The following is a 21690-nucleotide window of genomic DNA, read 5'->3' on the forward strand; positions in this document are numbered from 1 at the left end:
ATCAAATTTATTGACTAATGAACTCAAAGTTTCTAACAATTAGAAAAAGAAAATAGGGGTAATTTCTAGAAAGGTCAAAATAATATTGAAAATGAGTAGAAAAGCACAAAACATTTGAAAATTATTATTCAGGTCAAAAAGTGTGCAAATACAAAAATACCCTTTTTTGTCATTTTGTGTAACTAAATTCTTTTATTTTTCTTTAAACTTTAAATCGATATAACTTTTGTTTGATATGTCGGATTTTTATAAAAATTATATATTTAGAAATGATTTTTCATTAGCTTTCTAACAAGATCCACTTTCAATACTTTTTTTCAAAAAAAAAATCCCAGAAAAAACGGCGTTTTTTCCTTTACGTTTTTCTGCAAACGTGTTTGCAACAATCTGTTATGCAAACGTGGTTGCAAAAATCTGTTATGCAAACGTGTTTGCAAAAATCTGTTATGCAAACGTGTTTGCAAAAATCTGTTATGCAAACGTGTTTGCATAATGTAAACTGCAAACGTGTGTTTGCATAATGTAAACTGCAAACATGTGTTTGTATAATGTAAACTGCAAACTGTGTTTGCAAAATCTAGACTGCAAACATCATTTGAAAGCTTTGCAGAATATAATCTTGAGTTGCATATCTAGCAAATAATTTACGACCTCAAATACAGTGCGAAGCTATAAAAAACACATTCCTACATTTGTAATCTAAAAGTTCGTACGATTTTGAGAGAGAGGTGAGAGCAGAGAGACGAAAAAAAGAACTAACCAACTGGTTTTCATGGCGAAAATAATTTCTAGTACCCCAGCAAAAAGCACCTTGTTTATGCCCAAGAACCAAATTATGAGTTTGGAAAGACCCTTTGTTAGATATTCCCCCTTAGTCTTAGATTAAGAGAGAGATTCGAAAACTAAAGTAAATGAAGAATTAGTGAGAGAAGAAAATCATGATGAATTATGTACAAAGTTACATATATGTTTAAAGAGTTGCTATTCTTTAATCTATTCCCTAACAAAAAACAACCCAAAAAAGTAAAAAAAAAAAAAAAAAGTGTAATATTAACTTTCTTTAATCTCTCCAAAAAGAAGAATAAGAAGTATACAAAATTGATCACTCACCAGATGAACTCAAATGATGAATTTCATACCTACAAATGCAACTCAACCCCACCAAAATCTCAGTAAATGGCAGCTTCTGTCTTTTCTCTATCAACAAAATGCAAAGTTTGTATCAATAACAATGTCGATTTCACATCGAAATTCTGTCCTTCGAAGTTTCTCTCAGGTTGCCATCTCACTGTATATATTATGAGCTAAAGGAGCAAGCCAACCCAATATCACCCTTAACCCATCTCTCAAAGCTTCTGCTAAAGAATCATCGTCCCACCAATCTGTTTGACCTTCTTTTCTCACTAAATTCTTCAATTTCGACATTACCGAAGTTTTTAGGTTAACATGCAACACCTGGTATATATCTTTTCGATAGTATTCGCTAATTGAAGACGGTGATTTCAAGTATCTCTCCATTAGTATTATCACATTTGCATATCTTAACGATAACCCTGAACCTCCAACTGTTGATGGGTGTGCTTGTTGTGCTAATCTACTACTAGGTTTTCCTATACCAAGAAACCCAATATATGGGTTCTCTTTAAACCCCATTCCAAGTCCAACATTGTTCTCTGAACTTGAAGTTTTTGAATCTTTCGATTCTCGACTCCGAAACCTAACCAACCCATTTTTGGTTGGTATTGAAATCGGTCCTGATTTCGATATCATTTCTTTAGATGGTAGTTTCTCTGATTGGAAGTCTGGAGGTTGTGATGAATATCGAACACGTCGAGCTGTGATTGTAGGAATAACACTATAAGGACCAAAAACGACAGAGATTCGAGCATAAACAGTACAAACCATTCTTGCCATTATTCCAACTATCTTATCAAATGTTTGATTCCATAGAGAAATCTCTCTTAGATGACGAACATGACTTCTCTGCCAGGATAATTTCTGATCAAAACAATCCGTATTCGATTTAGCATTAGTAGTAGTTGCAGTAGCACCAGATGTGGCATTCTTCCAATGCCCTAATTTCCTTTCGGACACTTCCATTTCATTTAGGGTTTCTAACCCAGAATACAAACAAGATGTAGTTGTAATAAATTTCTCTAATTTCTCAATGGTTTTATCAATCTCTTTAGATGCAATTACCTAAACCAATTAACCCAAATTTCAAATCGGCATAAACATAATCAAATTTGTTTAATCCAGGATCAATAAAAAATTTCTCTAACCTAGAAACAGCAATAACAATACGATCAAGATCTTTGATTCTTTCAGCACAGCCAATTTGAAAAGTGAAGATTCATCTTTAGAATTCAAATATAAAAGTCCTTCAGATTTCATTACCTCATTACGAAGCTTCATTATTTCATCATCAGATAGAGATTTATAGAGAGATCAAATGAGACATTAATCGAGTTGTTTCAAAAGCCAGAATACCTTGTAATGGAGATTTTGATGAAGAATCTTGTTTTGAACCATAACGAGTTTGAATCTTGCATTCAAAACTATTGAGAACTGAAGATCATTTCACCCCAATACCAAACTATTGAGAAATGGCAGACCTGATGAAGTTTCCATCCAATGGAAGAGAGTGCATCAACCATGCCTTGAACGTTGTCAAGTTGACAAACCAGATCAGGGAAATATGGTTCGATCGCCGACGAACTCATCTCCGCCAAAATGACGAAGTGCAGAAGGAGAAGAAGAATAAACCCTAGTTCTCGATTTTTCCGGGGAGAAAGAGAGTTTTAAGGTTAAGGGTATTTTGGGAAATAAAATAATAGAAAATGACCTGACTGACAATTAGTCATATTATTTAAATCCTTATGTATCATTCCCAATATTATTATGACAACTTTTAGTTAATAGAAAAAAATGATGGTTTTTTTAGTTATTATGATAATATTTTGAACTCAAATAGTCGTTTTCCGAAGAAAATATTCCCTTGTAAAAGAGTGGGTCAAATTCAAAAAATACAAAAAGTAATTCAACCTCTTACTGTCTTACATGCAAAGATGCAATCTTGTTTTATTGTTAGAAAATTAATTTACCCCATTTATCTCTTTTTTGTCAGAAGGCAAGTGTACTTTCTAGATATATATATATATATATGTATGTGCACTAGATATGTGGTAGAGAGTATAGGTGCCCTAACATATCTCAAGGTTTTTTTTATAGAGAGTGAAAGAAAACATCTTTTGTTTATTATAAACTTTCCACATCTCTCAAAATGAAGCCTTGTTTAGTAGTGACTCTTGTTCTATTCTTTCTCTTTGTAAATGTTAAAGGAATCCGTTTGGAGAAAGAGTTCCAATCACTTGTTAATCAAAGAATTCAGGTTGGTCCTCCTAAATTACTTAAACTCATCTTTCAATAATTGTTCATTTCATGATAATTTGTGAAGTGTTAATGATGTAAATTTAATGAAATTGCAGGAAAAGAAAATTAGTAGATTAAGTTATCAAGTTGATGATGAAGTAATCCATGGTGGTGTTAATATTGGAGATAACAAGGTGGTTCTATGCAAAGATGGGCAATGTTCATCAGGTACCAAGAAGAGAAGATTATCAAAATCTAGGGTTGTTAAAAAAGTCCATCACTGGCTACCATTGATTCATGAAGACTATTATGGACCTCAGATTCATAAACCTAAACACCACTAATATCTAACTAGCTAGGGTTTTCAATTTTTCACTATTTTGACATTTTTTTGTTTGGTTTTGATTAATTACATTGGATGAGATTAGGGTTTCCAAAGAGAAAGAAAAAAACACATTTGACCATATCATGTATTCTTGCAAATAAAGTCTAAAGTTTTTATTTCTCTCTCTTTCTAACTTTATAAATGGGTAGTTCTAATTCTCTCTAAAACCATGTACACATATTTGATAGCTTAGTTTCTCAATGGTTGTACTCTATATTATTGCAGGCAAGGGTAGGAAACTCATAACTACTATTACTACTTCATTCTCTTTCAAAAAGGTATTTGATTGAATTTAAAAAAGAAAGAGAAAAAGATTAGCCATTAAATTTCATTAATTAATATTTCATAGTAGATTTATCAATGTTTAAGTAATTGTATGATAAATAATTTACAGAATGGGAAGTTTGGAAGGACTAGATTAGATGATGATTCCATGTCAAAGACAGAATCAAGCCAAACACTCCATGGAGATATTAAAGAGAAGTTCTCCACTAAACTCTCGACCATATCGAAGCATGGGGAGGCAACTATTGTTTCGGAACGATCCACCGATATAATAGATATAGCAGGGATGGATTATACTACTGCAAGGAGAAAACCTCCCATACACAACTGAACCAAGTGTGCTTTTATACAGTAAGATTCGAACTCTGGTCTCACATGCGAAGTGCCCTTCACAAGTCACAAGTAAACTAAGGAGTAATGGTGGGAAATAATTATGGAGTTAAAAACAAACATAAAGGTTTAGAGGGAGAGAGAATACAAGTATGTGAACAACATTGCTGAAAATGCTGCGTTTTCTAAGGGTTTTGGGAAGATTTGTGTACATTAAGTATAGTATAAGAATATATTGATTTTATAATATTAATAAAAACATATTGATTTTTGATAATCATTGTGCCATACCTTGATGGAGCTTCCCTATGACCCTATGGATAATTTTAGTTAACTAGAGAATAGTGGGAGCTAGCTAACCAATCAACTATAATAAAGTTTAATATATGTTTCATGGCTAGAAAGAGAGATTCCAAACACTGCAAGAGATGTTAATATGAAATGCTTTTGATCTCTTTTACTTTGATTTTCTTTGAAATAATGCTCTTATAATTGCTAAATAATTTGATTTTATTTCTGATTTTCTTTGCTTTCTTTTTTGATTGTTCAAACACATTAGGACACACTTTTATTGATACTAGAGGTTTTAGCCAAACTCTTAAACCTAGAGAGTTCCACATTAGAACTAACAAAATATTCAATAAGTACGACCTATCTCATAGTCAAACTTCTCTAGACTGTCTACTTTGGAATCTACGTATAACAAATTTTTCCAACACTTCTGATAATTACAAAGTACATTTTTAACACCCTCTATAATTTGTAGTTTGCAAATAGTTTTTAAATTTGATAAACTTTTTTGTTGTACTAGTTTTTGTGAAAATATCGGTTAATTGCTCATTGGTGCTGATAAACTGAAGTGTATTACTTCATGTACCAAATTGCGAAGAAAGTGATGACGGAGTTCAATATACATTGTGTGTTTGAGAAAAACTAAATTTTTTTGTCATTACTATCACTAACATATTATCACGATAGATATTTGTTGGACCATTTTCCTTCTGAAATAAATCTTCTAAAATTCTTCTTATTCACAATGCTTTGTTAGCGGCAGCATTTTCTAGCCCATGCCGATGATAAAGCGATAGTCTTTTGCTTTTTCAATGACCAAGCAATAACTCTGGATCCCAATCCAGTTGTATTTTTCTATCATCAAGAAAATCAACTCAATCCGCGCTACTGGTGCAAAAGTTTCATCAAAGCTAATACCAGGCGGTTGAGAATAATTCTTTTGCAACTAAGCAAGCCTTATATTTTTTAAATGAGCCATCTTCATCAAATTTGGTCTTGTAGAGCCATTTTAATTTTACTGCATCTTTTCTTCTTGGAGGATATAAATGTTCCCAAGTTTGATTTTGATCCAAACAAAATTATAAAGACTGAAGAATCACTTATGAAAAAGCTATAAAAACATCACATGGATCTCCGATTAAGTTTCTTTCAATGAAATGTGTTTATTCTTGAATAACAAAAAAAAAAAAAAAATTCATGAAGGTAATTATCGGAGGTACCAGTCAGACAGATTGCATTATAAATCAACACGAAATTACCTTTATGTAATGGAACATATCGGTTTTACCTTGCCGACGTGAACCTTATCAGAATTCTTTTCAAATGTTGTTCTTTGTTATTTGTCGGTTAGACTGCACCGATGCCTAGTGTCACAGATCGGTTTCATCTTTCCGATATTTTGAGTATAACAACGGTATGATCTATCGGTATGATTGTACCAATGTCTTATGTTACACCTCGGTTTCATCTTTCCGATAGTTTGAGTACAAAATCGGTTTTGTCGTACCGATGGAAACTGGTCTAGACATTTGACCAACATGTGTGTGTATAGGAAAAGTGAGTGTGTTAGGGTAAAAATAGGTTTAAATGTGAGTGTGAATAACTGGGAGTATATAGGGTAAACCCCATAAGTGTATATAACATGTTCAACAAAAAAAAGTGTATATAACATTTCCCTTATTAATATTACCTATAATTATAATGAAGTACATAAAACATCAAATGAAATGAGAAAAACCATAGTCCACAGGGTATTAATCCCATGAGCTCCTGAATTTCAGACTAATCAAATTCAGCCTATAGTTAAAGAAGAAAAAAAAAATCTGATTTTGTCATGATTCTTGATACAACATCCTGTCATCAGATTATAAACATATAGGCAAAAGATCCTCAAGAAGAGTACATTTTATCAATGGACCAAAATTTACATAAAAAAGGAATTCACAGGCCCAATTTCTACAGCAGGGGCCCAACACATAAACAAGTTGAATCGGAGTTAACCGCTGTTTAGCTAACTACTGGCTTCCCTCAATCACCATACACTAGCCTGGGCCTTGGGTTCAAATAAATAATTACTACGATCAATTTTCATACAGTTTCGAAAAAGAAAATGTGACAATGAGTGGAGGAATGTGAAGTTTACCAACCTTATCCAGCTAAAAACAAGTGGGTTTTTATGAACCCCAGTTAGGGATATTCGCTGTCGCTTCATTTACCATCCTCACAAGGGTAACCTGCCAAGGTATCGGAATTACTTTGAATCTCGTAAGGAAACAACATAACAGGAAAAGGTATACATCACAGAGTCCAAATGAAGAACTAGTCTGGCGTCTCTGGCCGATTATGTGATCAAATGCTAGCGTCTATGTTTCTATTCCCACGGGCCCATAGTCGTGATTTACGATGTAAGTGGGCCTGGGTGGATTTTACAACTACATCCCGGGCCCAACCTGTACTAATCAGGACACTCACTTAGCAAACCACGGAATAAGTAAAGTAGTAACTTTGTCAAGAAACAGTTGTGATGCTATCCCGGCTGAATCCCGGCCAGGTGACGTGGCCGGTCAAGATCTAGAGAGAGTCTCAGTAGATCTTATCCGGCCACGTCACCCAGCCGGGAGACGGGCCGGGCATAGGGTCATTTTTCGTCAAGAAAATCATACCACACTCTCTGGTACACCTGGTGGAGGCATTGGAAGGTTTCTTGGTGGTGGGGCTCTTGTATACGATCTTTTGTCGAATCTCCATTCTCCAATCTTTCCATATGTCATCTTACCCTGAAATTGCAATTTGAGTGTTGTTACATCTATTGAAATACTTAATCATCACAATCCAAGAATGAAGCATAAAAAAGAAGATTTTGGAAGCTTAACTATTACCTTCATGTCATAATCACATCCATAAGTATAATGGATTATGAATTTCTTTCCGATTTCTGTGTCCCACGGAGGCTTTATTCAGATAAAAGACCAATAAGAGTTAGTAGAAATACGGTAAAAGAAACCGTTATTGGAGGTAACTTCAAGGGAAACTGTTATAACTTATCTCAAGAAATTAGAAGAAACAATAGGAACGACCAATCACAAACTATAACACAATAGATTTTGTATTTATGTGGTTCAGTTGTAAAGACCTACTTCAGGTCTCACATGGAAAGATAATTTCACTATGTATAACTAAAAAAAATTACAGAAATTTTTCTCGGCAATCCTAAAATCTCATTCTTTTTCCGAAGGCAAAAAACAGAATCCGACCTCATACATCTAAACCGGCCCTTATAAGGCTAAGTCAAAATGGAGTAAATGGGTAGGGAAAGAACTTCTATTTATGAAGTTGAGATTGACTCATATTTTACACACTTTCCGTTGGAAACTATCTAAGAAGTTGGGTTGAATTTTTTACTTCTTTGCTGTACAAAAGGAATACAAAATGGCAAATTTATCTAACCTGAAGCATGAAGTCGTCCTGCAAGATGTTACCAACATCGTGCAACGCAGACGCGACCCCATATGCATACCTGAATATCAATACATAAGCAAATACGAACAGAACAAGTGAAGAGCGTTTCATAAGATATTGAAGTTGACATTGTGAACTCAGCGATGAAAAATGCTTACATCTCAAGCACCCAACCAAATGCTTTATCTGCCTCCGGGTCTTTCTTCATTGCCAATGAAACGTTCATCCATGTGGGAGCAATCTTTTTAAGAGATTCCTACATTGCTTAACCAAATATAAGTATAAACTCGAGTACTACTACACCTCATAAATGAACCACATTAAACGAATATGCACCTTTCCAACAATGACAGGAGAATTCCCTATCGGACTAATGTTGGTGATGGGCCCTTTCTCCTTGGGGAAGAACTTCCTAAGTTGGCCCTCGTACTTTTCAGGTTCAATATAAGAGAAATGATATGCAGCCCCATGTCCATCTCTTGATAAATTTGGTATCGGCTTGACGATAACATGATCTGGTTCTGACATTAGTATGTAACTGCACGTGAAGTTTAGGAAAGATATAGAGAGTCTCAATAAGGCACTTTATAATTGAATATTAGTCAACTCAAAGTGAGAAGGTAAAATTTCATACTCTTCTTTAATGTCTGCTTGCTGAAGCCATTGTACGAATGCCCAAGGTCTATTAAGGACTATATAACCCTAGATTGAAACAGAAAAATGTGATTAAATCATTAAAAATCGCTCTGAGTCATAATGAATACCACAAAACAACTATACAATAAAATGGCATGAAATTTGTAGATGGTGCTTAAGGAGATTGAGCCTTAAAACCATCTGATCTCTTCCAAGTTCTCTTGCTATTTCAATAGAGCCTAAATTGGTTGATCATAGCGTTCGAGAACTATTACGGTTCTGTCACTGCGAAGCTATGAAGCTTATGGGCATCCAGCTCAAAACCAATTTGCAATGAGCCGGAAGGTCCTAATTATTATTTTCCTGGTCACAAGACATCCCTATATCTATGTGGTATTATTCTCACACTCCCTTCAACTCTAAAATCCTTTTTTTCCGAACCTATTACGTGTATTTTGTTGTGTAACATCGATCACGTATGACTGTTAGTCCAATCATGTGTTCCGCTATCTACGATACCATATTAGTCTGTGTGGATCCATCTCAAAGCCATTGTTCAATGAGCGGAGAGGTCCTAGATTCCAAGACATTATTTAATTGGTCATCGAACTTCCTTTTATATGTGGGATTATATCACAGCAACAATGCTATCAAGGTAGGTAAAGGGGCACTTAAGTTATTACCCATCTCAAATATAGCTCTGATTTTGTCAAAATTCTTGAACAAATCTCTATTCTTCATATCACTTGTCTGAAGAAGATAAGTACCCAGATCCTAAGTTGATACTTTTTCCCTCCCAAAAGATATAAACATAATTCCAAACTCCTAGTACCCAAGAAACCAAAATTGAAATTCTCCCCAGACCCCAGCCCTAATTCAATCAATCAATAACTACCCATATCCTGGAATAAACTCATAACTTGTTATCATCAATCAAACAATGACAGAGAAGGAGAAGTAATAAAAACCTAATATTTACCTGATCCATTCCTGAAGGCAAGGGTTGAGCAATAAAAGTGGGGATCTCATCCATGTATTTATCAGGTTTACCAGAATGCAAAATCCTAGTGAATCCACCCATTTCAGAACCTGGTTCATTTTGAAACTTCTTAAACCAATAATACATAATTCTACATTGCCATGTATTATAAACAGAATCAGAAGCAGTAACAGCAGTATGAAAAAGCCTCTTTTGTGATCTGATGATCTTGGGTCTTCCTTCATTTGGCATATGAATTAAAGGATCAACTGAGAATGATGATGAAGAAGATAATGGGTTTTTAAAATAACCAGGGAAATCCTGTTTAAGAGGAGTATTTGAAGATATGATAACATTGTATGTTATTAAAGCTACTGAGAAGGTTATGAGAAGTGTGTAAAAGTAACTCTCACAACCCATTTCTTTTGTTTTTCTTTTCTATCTCTTCTTGGGGAGGAGTTTTTAGCAGATGAGATGAAGAGAGAAAAGTCTTCTTTCAGTTGGTTTTTGTGGAGAGAGAAGGGGTTTTTGCCATGGTTGACGATTGGAAGCTGCATTTTTTTTCTTTTCTATTTTGTGCTGTCAAAAGGGGTGAAGTCAAAGTTGAAGGTAGAACTTGTTAGGTAGTGGATTGGAATAAATAATAGACGACCACCTTCCCATTGATTAAGTTGTCTGGATTGTTCGTTTGTGAGATCAGAAATTTCCTAGTTATACCTGATTTTGGATCTTTTGGAAATCATAATCTACCATATCATTAGTTCACCAAAAAAAAAGAAAAAAAAAAAAAAAAAAAAATCTACCATATCATTACTTTTTGTTATACAAAACAAATTATAATTTTTTTTAGAATTTTTAGATTTATAGTCCAAAAAACGGGTCCTAATAGTAGATATAATCCTCTCTAATCCTATAAAGGGTTTTAAAACCAAAAAAATAATATAAATGGATATCTAGTCCATTTGGTCTCATCTAGAGAGAAAACACAAATCTCTAGAATAAATATTATTTCATAATGCCTAATCTAACCTTTCCATATTTTATAACTGATTTATCTTCGAAATCTATGCATATCTTTTTCCATATTTATTTACCATATTTCTCTCCAATCATGTTTCTATTCAAAGTAAGGATATCTTCATTATTATCTCCCATATTTCTCTCCAGTCATGTTTCTATTCAAAGTAAGGATATCTTCATTATTATCTCCCATATTTCTCTCCAATCATGTTTCTATTCAAAGTAAGGATATCTTCATTATTTTCAGTAACGGAAACTCTTTATTTGATCTCTCTAAAACCGATTTAGTTGACAAACCTCCATTAAACTCAGAAAATCTTCTTCTTCTACATTATATTGTTGTCCAAATTCATCATTTATCAGGTTTAATACTTTCGAAATCTTTATAAACACCATTGTTAATATCTAATATTTCTTCTTATAACTAAAACCCTAATTATTTCGCTCTATTATAAAACGTATCAGATTTATGATACATATCTATAAGATCTGTTTACTAATTCATTAACTTCGAATGTATGATGTTTATTTTCTCTCTCTAAAATTTTCATAACTGTTTAAGATCTTTATGTTTATTCCTTATTCAATGATTCCTTCAAAGTTAGTATGTTATGTTTGCATCCAGTGATAATATCATATTTCTTTAGATCTATGTTTAATCTTCTGTTGTTTTTGATATTTCGTGAGATCAGATTATCAATCATCAATCGAATGTTTGATGTTTATTTTCTTTCTCTCTCTCTTAAAATTTCATTTATGTTTTTTATCTTGATGTTTAATCCTTCAACTCGAGTTTGACATTATTGCAATCAATCATCATAGCAGATATCTTTAGATTTGTAGTTTAAGCTTAATGATATTCTCATTTTTTTTCTTCAGATCTGATTTTCAATCCGTACGGATTTATGAAACATTTGTTCTTTCGTACGGTTACTAATAACAGAATTTACAGTACATGTACTGTATCGTAAATTACCACAATTTATAGTAAATTATGGGTAATTTATAGAACATTACCCGTGCTTTAACACCAAAACAGTACTCATTTCATTAGTAGAAATACTTCGCTTTACTATCAAATCTCGTGTACTTTGCAATAAAGTATATATAATTTACGTATATCTTCATGTTCTTACCATTATGTATATAATTTACGTATAAGTGCACATAAATTATGTTTATTTATTTACCATTACGTGTACTTTTCACCCACAACAGTAGCCTTGATAAGTTTACCAAACTACTCAAAACCTTCAAATTTTGTCAAAATTTGACAAACATTGTATATAATTTACGAAACTGTACATGTAGTTTATAATACAATATATGATTTTTTTTCTTTAATGTATGTGTATTTATGTGTGTAGATTTGATATACCAGATGAAATTTCAAAGAGAATCATCAAATCAAAGTGAGTCAACGAATTTAATGGAGAGTACATGGATGGGCACCATTTTTGAACCAAAGAAGATTTTGTACTTTTTTTTGTAACAGAATGTAAAGGATGAATGTAAAAGAAATTATGTGTAATTTATTGAACAAGACCCACATACATTTGATAAATTATGTTGTATACTTGACAAATGACGGTTTCTCGTCATAAATAATACATAATTTACGTATTTTTTTCTCAATTTGTATTCTATGTGTATTTATGTATGAGTAAAAACGAAAACATATGTTGCTTTAATGTTCCCAGAAAATATACTATTTCCAAAACTGAAAGTTAAGTGAGAGAAAGTGATATATATGTTTTGTATATTAACTCCCAAATCACGTTAAATTGATCCTAGAAAATATACTATTTCCAAATCTGAAAGTTAAGTGAGAGAAAATTGATTTGAATCGAAAAAAATTTACATAGTAAGAGAGAGAAAATTGATTTGGTTTCCAAATCTGTAAAGAGAGAGAAAATTGATTTGGTTACGATTTTTGTTGTGAATTGATTTGGAAATAGATTTGCTTTCCAAAACGGTTAGAAGATAGAGATAAATCAATTTCGAATTTATACGTTAGTTGCTTTAAATCTCCTAAATCACGCCCACATTAGAAACATTCCAAAGAAAATTAAAAATCCCGTGATTTTTGTAGGAGGGACATGGACGGTAGTTCTCTCATAAAGAATGGGTTATTATGTCCATATTGTAAAAGGACTAAATATCCATGTTTTGGGAAGATTGGATCATAAACCTTTTTTGAATATTATTTTGGTCTATATACCCACGGACCCTTTTTTTTAAGTCAAGGAAAAGTTATATGTTTTGTTTTGATAAAAAAATCAAAATTTATAGTACTTTGTTTGATTAAGAATCTAAATTTTAGTTAAAATTCAATATCTTTTACACCTTTTAGCAAGTTGTTGATGCGAGCCGTTAAACACCACTTATAAAGTTGTTGCAAACATTTTTAGAAGATGTTGCAAATTACGAAAATACAGAAATACTTAGAGAGCCGAAAACTAAAAAAAATATATACTACTTTTTCACAAAATCGAAAAAATTTGTAATAATTGTACTAGGTTTTGGACCTTTTGGTAACGGAAATTTTATGAGTGCTGCTAAAAGCACAAGATCAATCTGCTATAAACACACACGTTATCATTTTGATTAGGGTCAATGAATGACCTGAACACTTTATAAACACCCAATTTTAAGTGTCCTCTCTTTTTTTTCTCCTTTTCTAAAACTTAAATATAATCAACAAAAGTTCTTTCCAACCAATTTTCATCGAAGATAAAGTAACTATATTTCCATTTCTTAACCAGAAGTCTTTCCTAGCATAGGTGGTGAAAGGATTGAGCCCCACACACAACAATCTACTACACATTTTTTTTCTAAAATTTCTACTAATTACGTTAATTAAAAGTATTGTTTGGTTTAAGATGACCAATTATTAAAAACACTTTATAAAGGACATGTTAGGCTTAAAATTGGTTCTTCATCAATTGAGTTAACTAAATCTTTTTTTTTTGAATTGGTAAGCGTGTGCCTCGAACCCTTGACCTTTAAGTGGAAGAGTTAACTCAATTTTGACCTCCTCAAAGTAACCAAAATTAATTAAAATGGCTTCATAGAGATGATGAGTATTCTAAATATGACTTCATAGAGATGATGAGTAGTCTAAATAATCCCCTTAATTTTGATTTTGTCTGATTTTTTGGCGACTTGTATTTTGGACTTCAAAGTTGTCTTTTCTATACGTTTGTCATAGTAAACATGTTATTAGAAAGAAAACTTTATCTTCATCTTTTCTTCCATTAAGATCACTCCCTCTTCATCATCTCCACCATCGTTTCATCTAAATCTTCACCACTATTGATCTCTTCATCCCCTCCCTTTGTTTTTATTTTAATATTTTTTGGGATGTTTTTCTTGATTTGTTCTGTAGAGGTCTAACTGCTCAAATCCGATTTTTACTCATAGTTGGAAGTTCTTAAGAACCAGTTGGGGGAAAGATCCATGAACCGTAATGATGAGAAAATTAGAGATTACTTGTTGTACGTCAAAATTATCTTGGAATATCTAAATTATAAATAAAATTTTGTTTAGAATTTGTTTTTTTACTTCTGTTCTGATCGTATACTATGGAATTCTTTCATTAACTACAACAAAAAAGTTCCCCACTCACAAAATATTCTGGTCTCGCCACTGTCCAGAAACACCCTGCAACGGCTCGTTGCCATGGAGCATTACTAATACAGGCTAGAAAGTCTGGATATAAAATGGCACCCCATGGTACGGTAGGCTGGCCACCACCAAAGGGCAGTATGCTCAAAATCACACTAAACAACAGAGGGAAAAGAAAGAGGGCGATATCGAGACAAATTAGTTAAATCCGTCTATGACGGGAGAAGATGGAAACGGATCAAGTAAGCTGGTTCGCTTTCTTCAATCTCTCTTTTTGTTCTCTCCCTCATCCGCTGCAATGGGAACCTCCTCTTCATCTAATTTTCGTTCAACCTATGGAGGCTTGTGGTTTAGAAAGAATTGGTCCAAAGACAATATACCAAGTCTGAGACATAGAGTAACAAAATCATTTTTAACGTCTAACTCGTTAAACCCATTGGTGAATGGTGATAGATATGATCAAGGGACCATAGAGTCCGTGAGACCATTTCATGTATCTTTGCAATTAAAGTAGAGTATCAATTATTTTATTTATGCAATTTGGACAGAGTCACAAAGACACATGGTGCACACTTAACATAACAAGTAATCTTATTGTAAATTGCCAAGGATGGAAGTGATCAGCGATGGTATCCTGGTGGTGGTGGTGGCTGTCCAAAACGTAGATCTGGAGAACCAACTGGACGCGACGGTGCAAAACAACCTAGAGGTGATGGTGCATGAGGAGCCATAATTGGTCCATGGTGAGGCGTCGGAGGAGGAGGTGGTCCTCCATGGTACAGAGGACCTGGTGGAGGTGGGGGAGGTTTATGAAAATGAGCAAGTGGTTCAGGGTGTGGTTTAGGAGGGGGTCCTCCATATTGAAGAGGAGGGGGACCTGGACGGGGTGCATGTGGATCCGGTGGAGGTAGTCGATAATGGCCCATCTTGTTCTTGTGTGCTTAATTTGATGATCTATTTCACTCTTGTGTGCGTAGATATATAATTTTGGAGAGAAGGGTTGGTGTTAAGGTAAGCACAAGTATATCATGCTTAGCTACAAAGTATGTTAAGTGGGTAGTTGCTACCTAATTGTTATAGGATTTCTCTCATATCTTCCCATTTTTTAATTCTAGAACTCTCGAAACCTAACTTCAAACTTCCCAATTTTTAATTCTTAATTCTAGAATTCTTGATTTTTAGTTACAAACTCAAAATTTGCATTATGTTTTGTTAAAAATCCAAATATTTGTATTTTGTTTGGTTAGAAACTCAATATTTTTCGGAAAACTCTTTGCAAAGTATGCAAAGCTGTTGCAAATTAAAAGAGTAACTCGAGAGCTGAAGACTAAAAAAATTGACTGATCTTTTTTCACAAAAATAAAGATTTTATATGGAATGTTGACCAAATTTTCCCAAAATAAAAAAAATCTTAATTAAAGATCATCAAAATACACCTATAAATACTTACAAGAGAGAGTAAATTACTGCCTTGATACTCAAACATCCAATTGTATTTTCAAAAGTTTCATAACTATTTTACTGGCTCACCGCCACATGCCTGGGGAAAAATACAATCAGAACAACGATAAATATAGGTAATAGAAACTGGAGAGAAGAAATATTTCATTAATTCTTGAAGTCAAAAACTACAAATGATATCCAACTCATTGAGCTTATAAAGCTTTTACAATTCAGTTAGATGAGAGAAAAAGATAATTGATTCTGTTATAACAACCATAACTAACAAAGTTAGTTAAGACATTTGTTAGTTATGGTTGTTATTCTTATTCTTGCTAAGGGCACCACCAAGGTAAGTATTCTTATACTTATATTTTGACTCTCGAGTAACACCTCCTTCTACCTTTCAGCTTTAGTCTTCATACACCTAGATTACACTCTAGTGTATTCACTATCATGCCCCTCAAGATGATGGGTCGAGAAGAACCATCAACTTGCTTCGTAAAGAGAGAAATAAATCCTTGGAGAGGCGTGAGCAAGTCAGTTGGTTGTTCCAAAGATGGAATTTGTCGGATATCAAGTTTTCCTGAAGCCACCAAATCCCTCACAAAGTGATAATCGACTTCAATATGCTTAGTTCTCGCATGGCATATTGGATTGGCAACAATATTCTTAGCACCCAAATTATCACAATACACAACCATGGGAGAAGTAATCTTCTGATTCAACTCAAGAAGAAGATAAGAAACCCAGAGTAACTCAACAACAGTGATGGACAATGCTTTGTATTCAGCTTCAGTGGAAGACTTAGCCACTGTTGGTTGCTTCTTAGAGCACCAAGAAACAAGGGATTGACCAAGAACAACACAAAACCCACTGGTTGATCTTCTGGAATCAGGACATCCTGCCCAATCCGAGTCAAAATAACCCCTGAGCTTTGAAACATCCCCTGGTGTTATAGTAATCCCACAATCTATAGTCCCTTTAACATACCTTAGAATTTTCTTCATTAATTGAACATGAGAAGACCTAGGTTTCTGCATGAATTGAGCAACATAATTCACAGCATAAGCTAGGTCAGGTCTTGTCATAGTTAGGTATTGAAGACCACCAATGATACTTCTATAAAAAGAAGGATCAGAGACAATAGTTCCATCAAACTTAGAGAGTCTATTACCACCAGAAACAGGAGTGCAGCTTGGCTTTGAATCTAGTAGATCAGCCTTCTCAAGCAAACCAAGAGCATATTTCTTTTGGGTAAGAAAAAGAGCAGATGATTCAGCTCTAGACACTTCAATACCCAAGAAAAAATGAAGAGGACCCAACATTTTCATAGCAAACTCTTTACTTAATGTAGACACAAGAGTGGACATGAGAGAATCACAACTTCTAGTTAAGATGATATCATCAACATAGAGGAGTAACACCATCAACAGACTCAGTTTGCTGAACAAATATAGAGTGATCATGAGCACTTCTTTTGAAACCAAGTGTGATTAAGAAAGACTCAAATCTCTGAAACCAGACTCTAGGAGCCTGTTTCAACCCATATTGACTCTTGTGTAGATGACAAACATAAGAGGGATGAGCCATATCAATGAAACCTTGAGGTTGGGTCATATAAACATTATCTTGAAGAACTTCATGCAAGAAAGCATTAGATACATCCAACTGTTGAATCTTCCACTTATTTGAAACAGCCACATTTAGAACAGTCCTAATTGTAGCAGCCTTAACCACTGGACTAAAGGTTTCAGAATAATCTAAACCATCCTTTTGATGATAACCCTTGGCAACTAATCTAGCTTTGTACCTTTCCACTAGGCCATCAGACTTGTATTTCACTTTAAACACCCGTTTGCAACCTAAAAGGTTCATAGAAGGATCAGATGGAACAAGTGACCAAGTCTCATTTCTCTTCAAGGATTGAAACTCCTCTTTCATAGCATTTACCCATTTGGAGTTGGAAGCAGCTTCTTTAAAAGTAGTTGGTTCCTTATGATGGAGAAGTAAAGTGAGGAATGACTGAGATAAAGGATGTCCGATAGAGAAGTGAGAAATGTAATCAAGAATACATTTAGGCTTATAAATTTCATTTCTTAATCTGGTAGTCATTCTATGACATGGTTCAGGAGCAGAAAAATCATTGACTGAGGTGTTAGGCTGTGGTGAATGCTCAATGATAGGTGCATCGAGAACAATTGGAGCTAGAGAAACCACATGTAATTGAAGTGTAATGGGTGCATTTTCAGAAGAAGTAGAAGATAAGCTAGAATCAGTAAAAGGGAATGTTGTTTCCTCAAAAATGACATTCCTTGAGATATAAACTTTTTGAGATTCCAAGTCTAAGCACTTATAGCCCTTGTGAGAGGAACTATAACCAATAAAAACACATTTACAAGACTTGGGGCTCAGTTCTAGCCTAACAGCACCCAAATGAGGATAACACAAGCAACCAAAAGTCTTTAGAAGAGAATAATCAGGTGTTTTATGAAATAATACCTCATAAGGAGACTTGCTATGAGAAGTCTGGTTGGAAGTCTGTTAATAGTGAATACAACAGCTGAAAAGGCTTCAAACCAATAACATTGGGAGAACTCGACTGGAATAGAAGTGAATTGCCCATCTCAGTAATTTGTCTATTTCTCCTCTCAGTTCTTCCATTCTGCTGAGGGGTATAAAGACAAGAGCTCCTGAACAAGATGCCACATTGATCCAAATACTGTCTGAAATTCCCTTTAGATAATTCTAGAGCACCATCACTCTGAAAATACTTAATAGATGTTGAAAATAGGTTCTCATTTGTGGTTTTAAACTGCTTGAAGTATTTTAAGCTATCAGACTTGAACTTGAGAGGATAGATCCACGAGAATCTACTAAAATCATCTAAAAACAAGATGAAGTATTTATCACCTGTGATGCTCACTTCAAAAGAAGGACCCCAAATGTCATAGTGTATTAGGTACATATGAGATTCAGTATAGCTTTCAGAGATAGGAAAAGGTAAAAGCTTACTCTTAGCTATTGAACAAGAATGGCATAAACTCTTAGAAGGTTTGTCTTGCACAGAAATCAACTTATTTCTCGAAAGAAGATGAATAATGGCGTCAGAAGTATGACCTAAACGAGTATGCCAAATGGAAAATGGTACAGCTAAAGAAACTACATAACTTTGATGAGAATCATCATCTTGAACCCCAAATATTATAGGATATAAGTGATTCCTCATTGTGCCTTCATTCAATATGTCATCAGACCATAAATCTGTTATTTGATAACCCCAAGGAGTAAACTTCATTGAACATTGATTGTCATGTGTGATTTCGACATAGAGAGCAAGTTCCTCTTAAGTTTAGAAACATATAACACATTAAACAGATCAAAATTATAAGAAGAAGTATGAAGTTGAGCATTACCTGTAGCTGCAATAGGTATAGATAAACCATTTCCAACCATTACCGAGTCTGAGCTCTTATATTCCTGCTGATCTTTAATAGTAGATGGGTCATTAGTCATATGGCTAGTAGCTCCTGTATCAGCTAGTTAGACCTTTAGAAATATAGATGATAAACTAATTTGGACATTCACAGTGAAGGGGGAGTTCACAGCTAAATCACTCTATCAGTCTTTAGAAAAAGAAATGTCGTCTTCTTCGCAAAACATGGAGCTGCCTAATGGGATCACTTGGCTCCGAATATGGACAAAGGTGGAACTCGTTCCACGTGTGAAGATGTTTATATGGAGGATACTCCAAGATGCATTACCTACTAAGAAGCGTGCACTTCGATTCAATTCACAAGTTTCAAAATTGTGCTCTGTATGTTTGAATGAAGAAGAAGACATTGACCATCTATTCCGAAGATGCCGACTTGCCAGGGAAACTTGGATGAGCCACCCTCTACAACTAAGATTGAAAGGAGATATTACCTTTCCCACCTTACTGTGTAAGTGGTTTGAAGGTAAAGAAGATGATGAGGTGATTGCATTGCGATGTTATGTGGCTTGGTTCATGTGGAAAGCCCGAAACAAATGTGTATTTAATGGAACAAATCCGAGTAGTCAAGTCATAATCAAAGATGCTACGACTATGATGCAAGACTTCTCCGATGCAAGATTAGAATCTCCAATTCAAGATGAAACAAGTAGGATTGAACTCTCACCAAGTTGGAACCCGTCGGATCGAGAGAATTTGAAAGTGAATTTTGATGCCGCTTACAAGGACGGAAAGGCAGCATTAGATGTTGTGTGTAGAAACGCAAAGGGTGAGTTCATAATGGCTCTAACCCAGTCAACTAGAGCTCTTTCGGCTATGGAGGCTGAAGCTAGAGCAGCTCGATTAGCTATAAGGTTAGCCACTGACCTTAATCAGTATGGATGTACCGTGGAAGGTGATGCGTTAGTAGTTGTAAACGCTTGTAGCTCAATTGATGATGAAATGCCTTGGAAGATTCGAGCTCTAGTCATGGAAATTAAGAATGAAAAAGCGAAGCTAACGAATTGTTCTTTTTCTTATTGTACCCGTCAAGCAAACCAAGTCGCGCACTTGTTAGCGCAATCAACTTTTAACTCTAATGAAGAAGTAATGAAGGAGACAATGAATACTCCTCCATGTATTGTAAGTCAGTTGGCTATTGATAAAGCCAACTGCTGTCTTCAATTTCAAAGTTAATAAAATTAATAAATCTAGGCAATAGCCTATTTCCATAAAAAAAAAAGTCAGACCTTCTCAGTTATAGTATTATGAGCCTCATTTGAGGATATGTCTTTTGATGGTAAAATTACTACCATATTTGCTTCTTCAAAAGCAAAATCTTCTGAATTGTAGTCAAAATTAGACTCATACAATTCCTCCTCAGTGGGAGAACCATTTTCCATTTTATCATTTTTACATTCTTCTGTGCTTTCATAGATATGAATCCCAGCAAAATTACCTTTGTTAGGCTTAAACTGTTGAGGAAATCTCTTGTGTGGTGGATTATTTTCATTTTTACTTTGTGGATTCTTGAGAGAATCATCAGGAGCATATCTATATCGACACTTAGATGCCAAGTGACCCCATCTCTTACAGATTCCACATGGAATAGAATTGAGAAGAACCTTTATAGAATTGAGAAGATGATCGACCTTGATCAATTTGAGGAGAATTTTTGTATGATTGAAAAGATTGAGAAGATCGATTTGGATTAAACGACCTAAAAACCAGATTTAGGAGGAAGATTCTTCACATAATAAGTTGAACTCTCATCTTCTTGAAGTTGAGTTTTCATCCATTGCTCATGATGGATTGTACGAGTTCTTAATTCAACAAATGATATAGCTGTTTCTCGATTATGAATAGCAATAACAAAATGTCGATATTCTTTACCTAGACCTTTTAGAACTATGCGACTCAACTCTTTATCAGATAGTCTTTCACTAACAGCAACTAAGGAATCAGAAAGAACTTTGATCTTTCGAAGATAATCAGTAGCAGACGACTCACCTCTTTTGATGTTCTGAATTTGCTCACGAAGAGAAGCAATCTTAGCCTCATATTCTTCAACATAATTAAGTTCAAGGAACCTCCATATTTCTCTTGAAGTCTGAAGACCAAGAACATCAGAAGAAATCGAATGTGTAAATTTTACCTTCATACATGATTTAACAAAATTATCAGTCTTCCTTCATTGAAGATAAAGAGGATTAGGAACTTCAATATTGTTTTCGATGATTGATTTGACTGGAATCACAACAGAACCATCGACAAATCCATATAGATCAGTACTAATTAAAATAGCTTCAAACTGATCCTTCCAAATCAGGGAATTAGATCCATCAAGTTTCTCAGAAACAAAACTCGCTATGTTAGAAATAGAAGAATTTGGTT

The 21690-nt window shown here is 34.2% G+C and overlaps 3 protein-coding genes across 5 annotated transcripts; 1 reads left to right on the plus strand and 2 right to left on the minus strand.

The window, feature by feature from the left end:
- Window positions 1-923: 923 nt before the first annotated feature.
- LOC147539930 (uncharacterized) lies at window positions 924-2976 on the minus strand. The gene is made up of 2 exons (XM_086642181.1): window positions 2491-2976; window positions 924-2199 (listed from the first exon to the last, which is right to left on the minus strand). Exons 1-2 carry the CDS (start codon window positions 2530-2532, stop codon window positions 1273-1275), a joined length of 969 nt encoding a protein of 322 aa, XP_086498307.1. The 5' UTR covers window positions 2533-2976; the 3' UTR covers window positions 924-1272.
- A 206-nt stretch (window positions 2977-3182) lies between these two features.
- On the plus strand, window positions 3183-4649 carry LOC147539931 (uncharacterized). Its single transcript, XM_086644709.1, has 4 exons — window positions 3183-3391; window positions 3489-3600; window positions 3983-4035; window positions 4152-4649. The coding sequence occupies exons 1-4, from the start codon at window positions 3284-3286 to the stop codon at window positions 4371-4373; spliced, it is 495 nt and encodes a 164-aa protein (XP_086500835.1). The 5' UTR covers window positions 3183-3283; the 3' UTR covers window positions 4374-4649.
- A 1662-nt stretch (window positions 4650-6311) lies between these two features.
- On the minus strand, window positions 6312-10486 carry LOC147539932 (hydroxyproline O-arabinosyltransferase 1-like). Of its 3 annotated transcripts, none has more exons than XM_086641472.1 (9): window positions 9738-10486; window positions 8757-8824; window positions 8459-8660; window positions 8281-8378; window positions 8111-8180; window positions 7543-7614; window positions 7327-7440; window positions 6811-6897; window positions 6312-6716 (listed from the first exon to the last, which is right to left on the minus strand). In XM_086641472.1, exons 1-8 carry the CDS (start codon window positions 10155-10157, stop codon window positions 6838-6840), a joined length of 1104 nt encoding a protein of 367 aa, XP_086497598.1. In that variant the 5' UTR covers window positions 10158-10486; the 3' UTR covers window positions 6312-6716; window positions 6811-6837. The 3 variants fall into 3 exon arrangements, with proteins under 3 accessions (XP_086497598.1, XP_086497597.1, XP_086497599.1); XM_086641471.1 differs by having other exon boundaries at window positions 6312-6690; window positions 9738-10483; XM_086641473.1 differs by lacking the exon at window positions 6312-6716 and having other exon boundaries at window positions 6811-7199; window positions 7274-7440; window positions 9738-10483.
- Between the last annotated feature and the right edge of the window lie 11204 nt (window positions 10487-21690).

This window comes from Eschscholzia californica, unplaced genomic scaffold, assembly GCF_041429995.1.
Source record: "Eschscholzia californica isolate CP2 unplaced genomic scaffold, dmEscCali1.0.p SCAF_5, whole genome shotgun sequence".
Classification (NCBI taxonomy): domain Eukaryota; kingdom Viridiplantae; phylum Streptophyta; class Magnoliopsida; order Ranunculales; family Papaveraceae; genus Eschscholzia; species Eschscholzia californica.

Coding starts and splice junctions, on each gene's coding strand:
- LOC147539930 (XM_086642181.1), bottom strand. CDS start 2,532: ATGGTTCAAAACAAGATTCTTCATCAAAATCTCCATTACAAG. Junction 2,200..2,490: donor ATCAAAATCTCCATTACAAG/GTATTCTGGCTT, acceptor TAATTGGTTTAG/GTAATTGCATCTAAAGAGAT.
- LOC147539931 (XM_086644709.1), top strand. CDS start 3,284: ATGAAGCCTTGTTTAGTAGTGACTCTTGTTCTATTCTTTCTCTTTGTA. Junction 3,392..3,488: donor TTGTTAATCAAAGAATTCAG/GTTGGTCCTCCT, acceptor ATGAAATTGCAG/GAAAAGAAAATTAGTAGATT. Junction 4,036..4,151: donor CTTCATTCTCTTTCAAAAAG/GTATTTGATTGA, acceptor AATAATTTACAG/AATGGGAAGTTTGGAAGGAC.
- LOC147539932 (XM_086641472.1), bottom strand. CDS start 10,157: ATGGGTTGTGAGAGTTACTTTTACACACTTCTCATAACCTTCTCAGTA. Junction 7,615..8,110: donor AGGACGACTTCATGCTTCAG/GTTAGATAAATT, acceptor ATCTGAATAAAG/CCTCCGTGGGACACAGAAAT. Junction 6,898..7,326: donor CAGGTGTACCAGAGAGTGTG/GTATGATTTTCT, acceptor ATACCTTGGCAG/GTTACCCTTGTGAGGATGGT.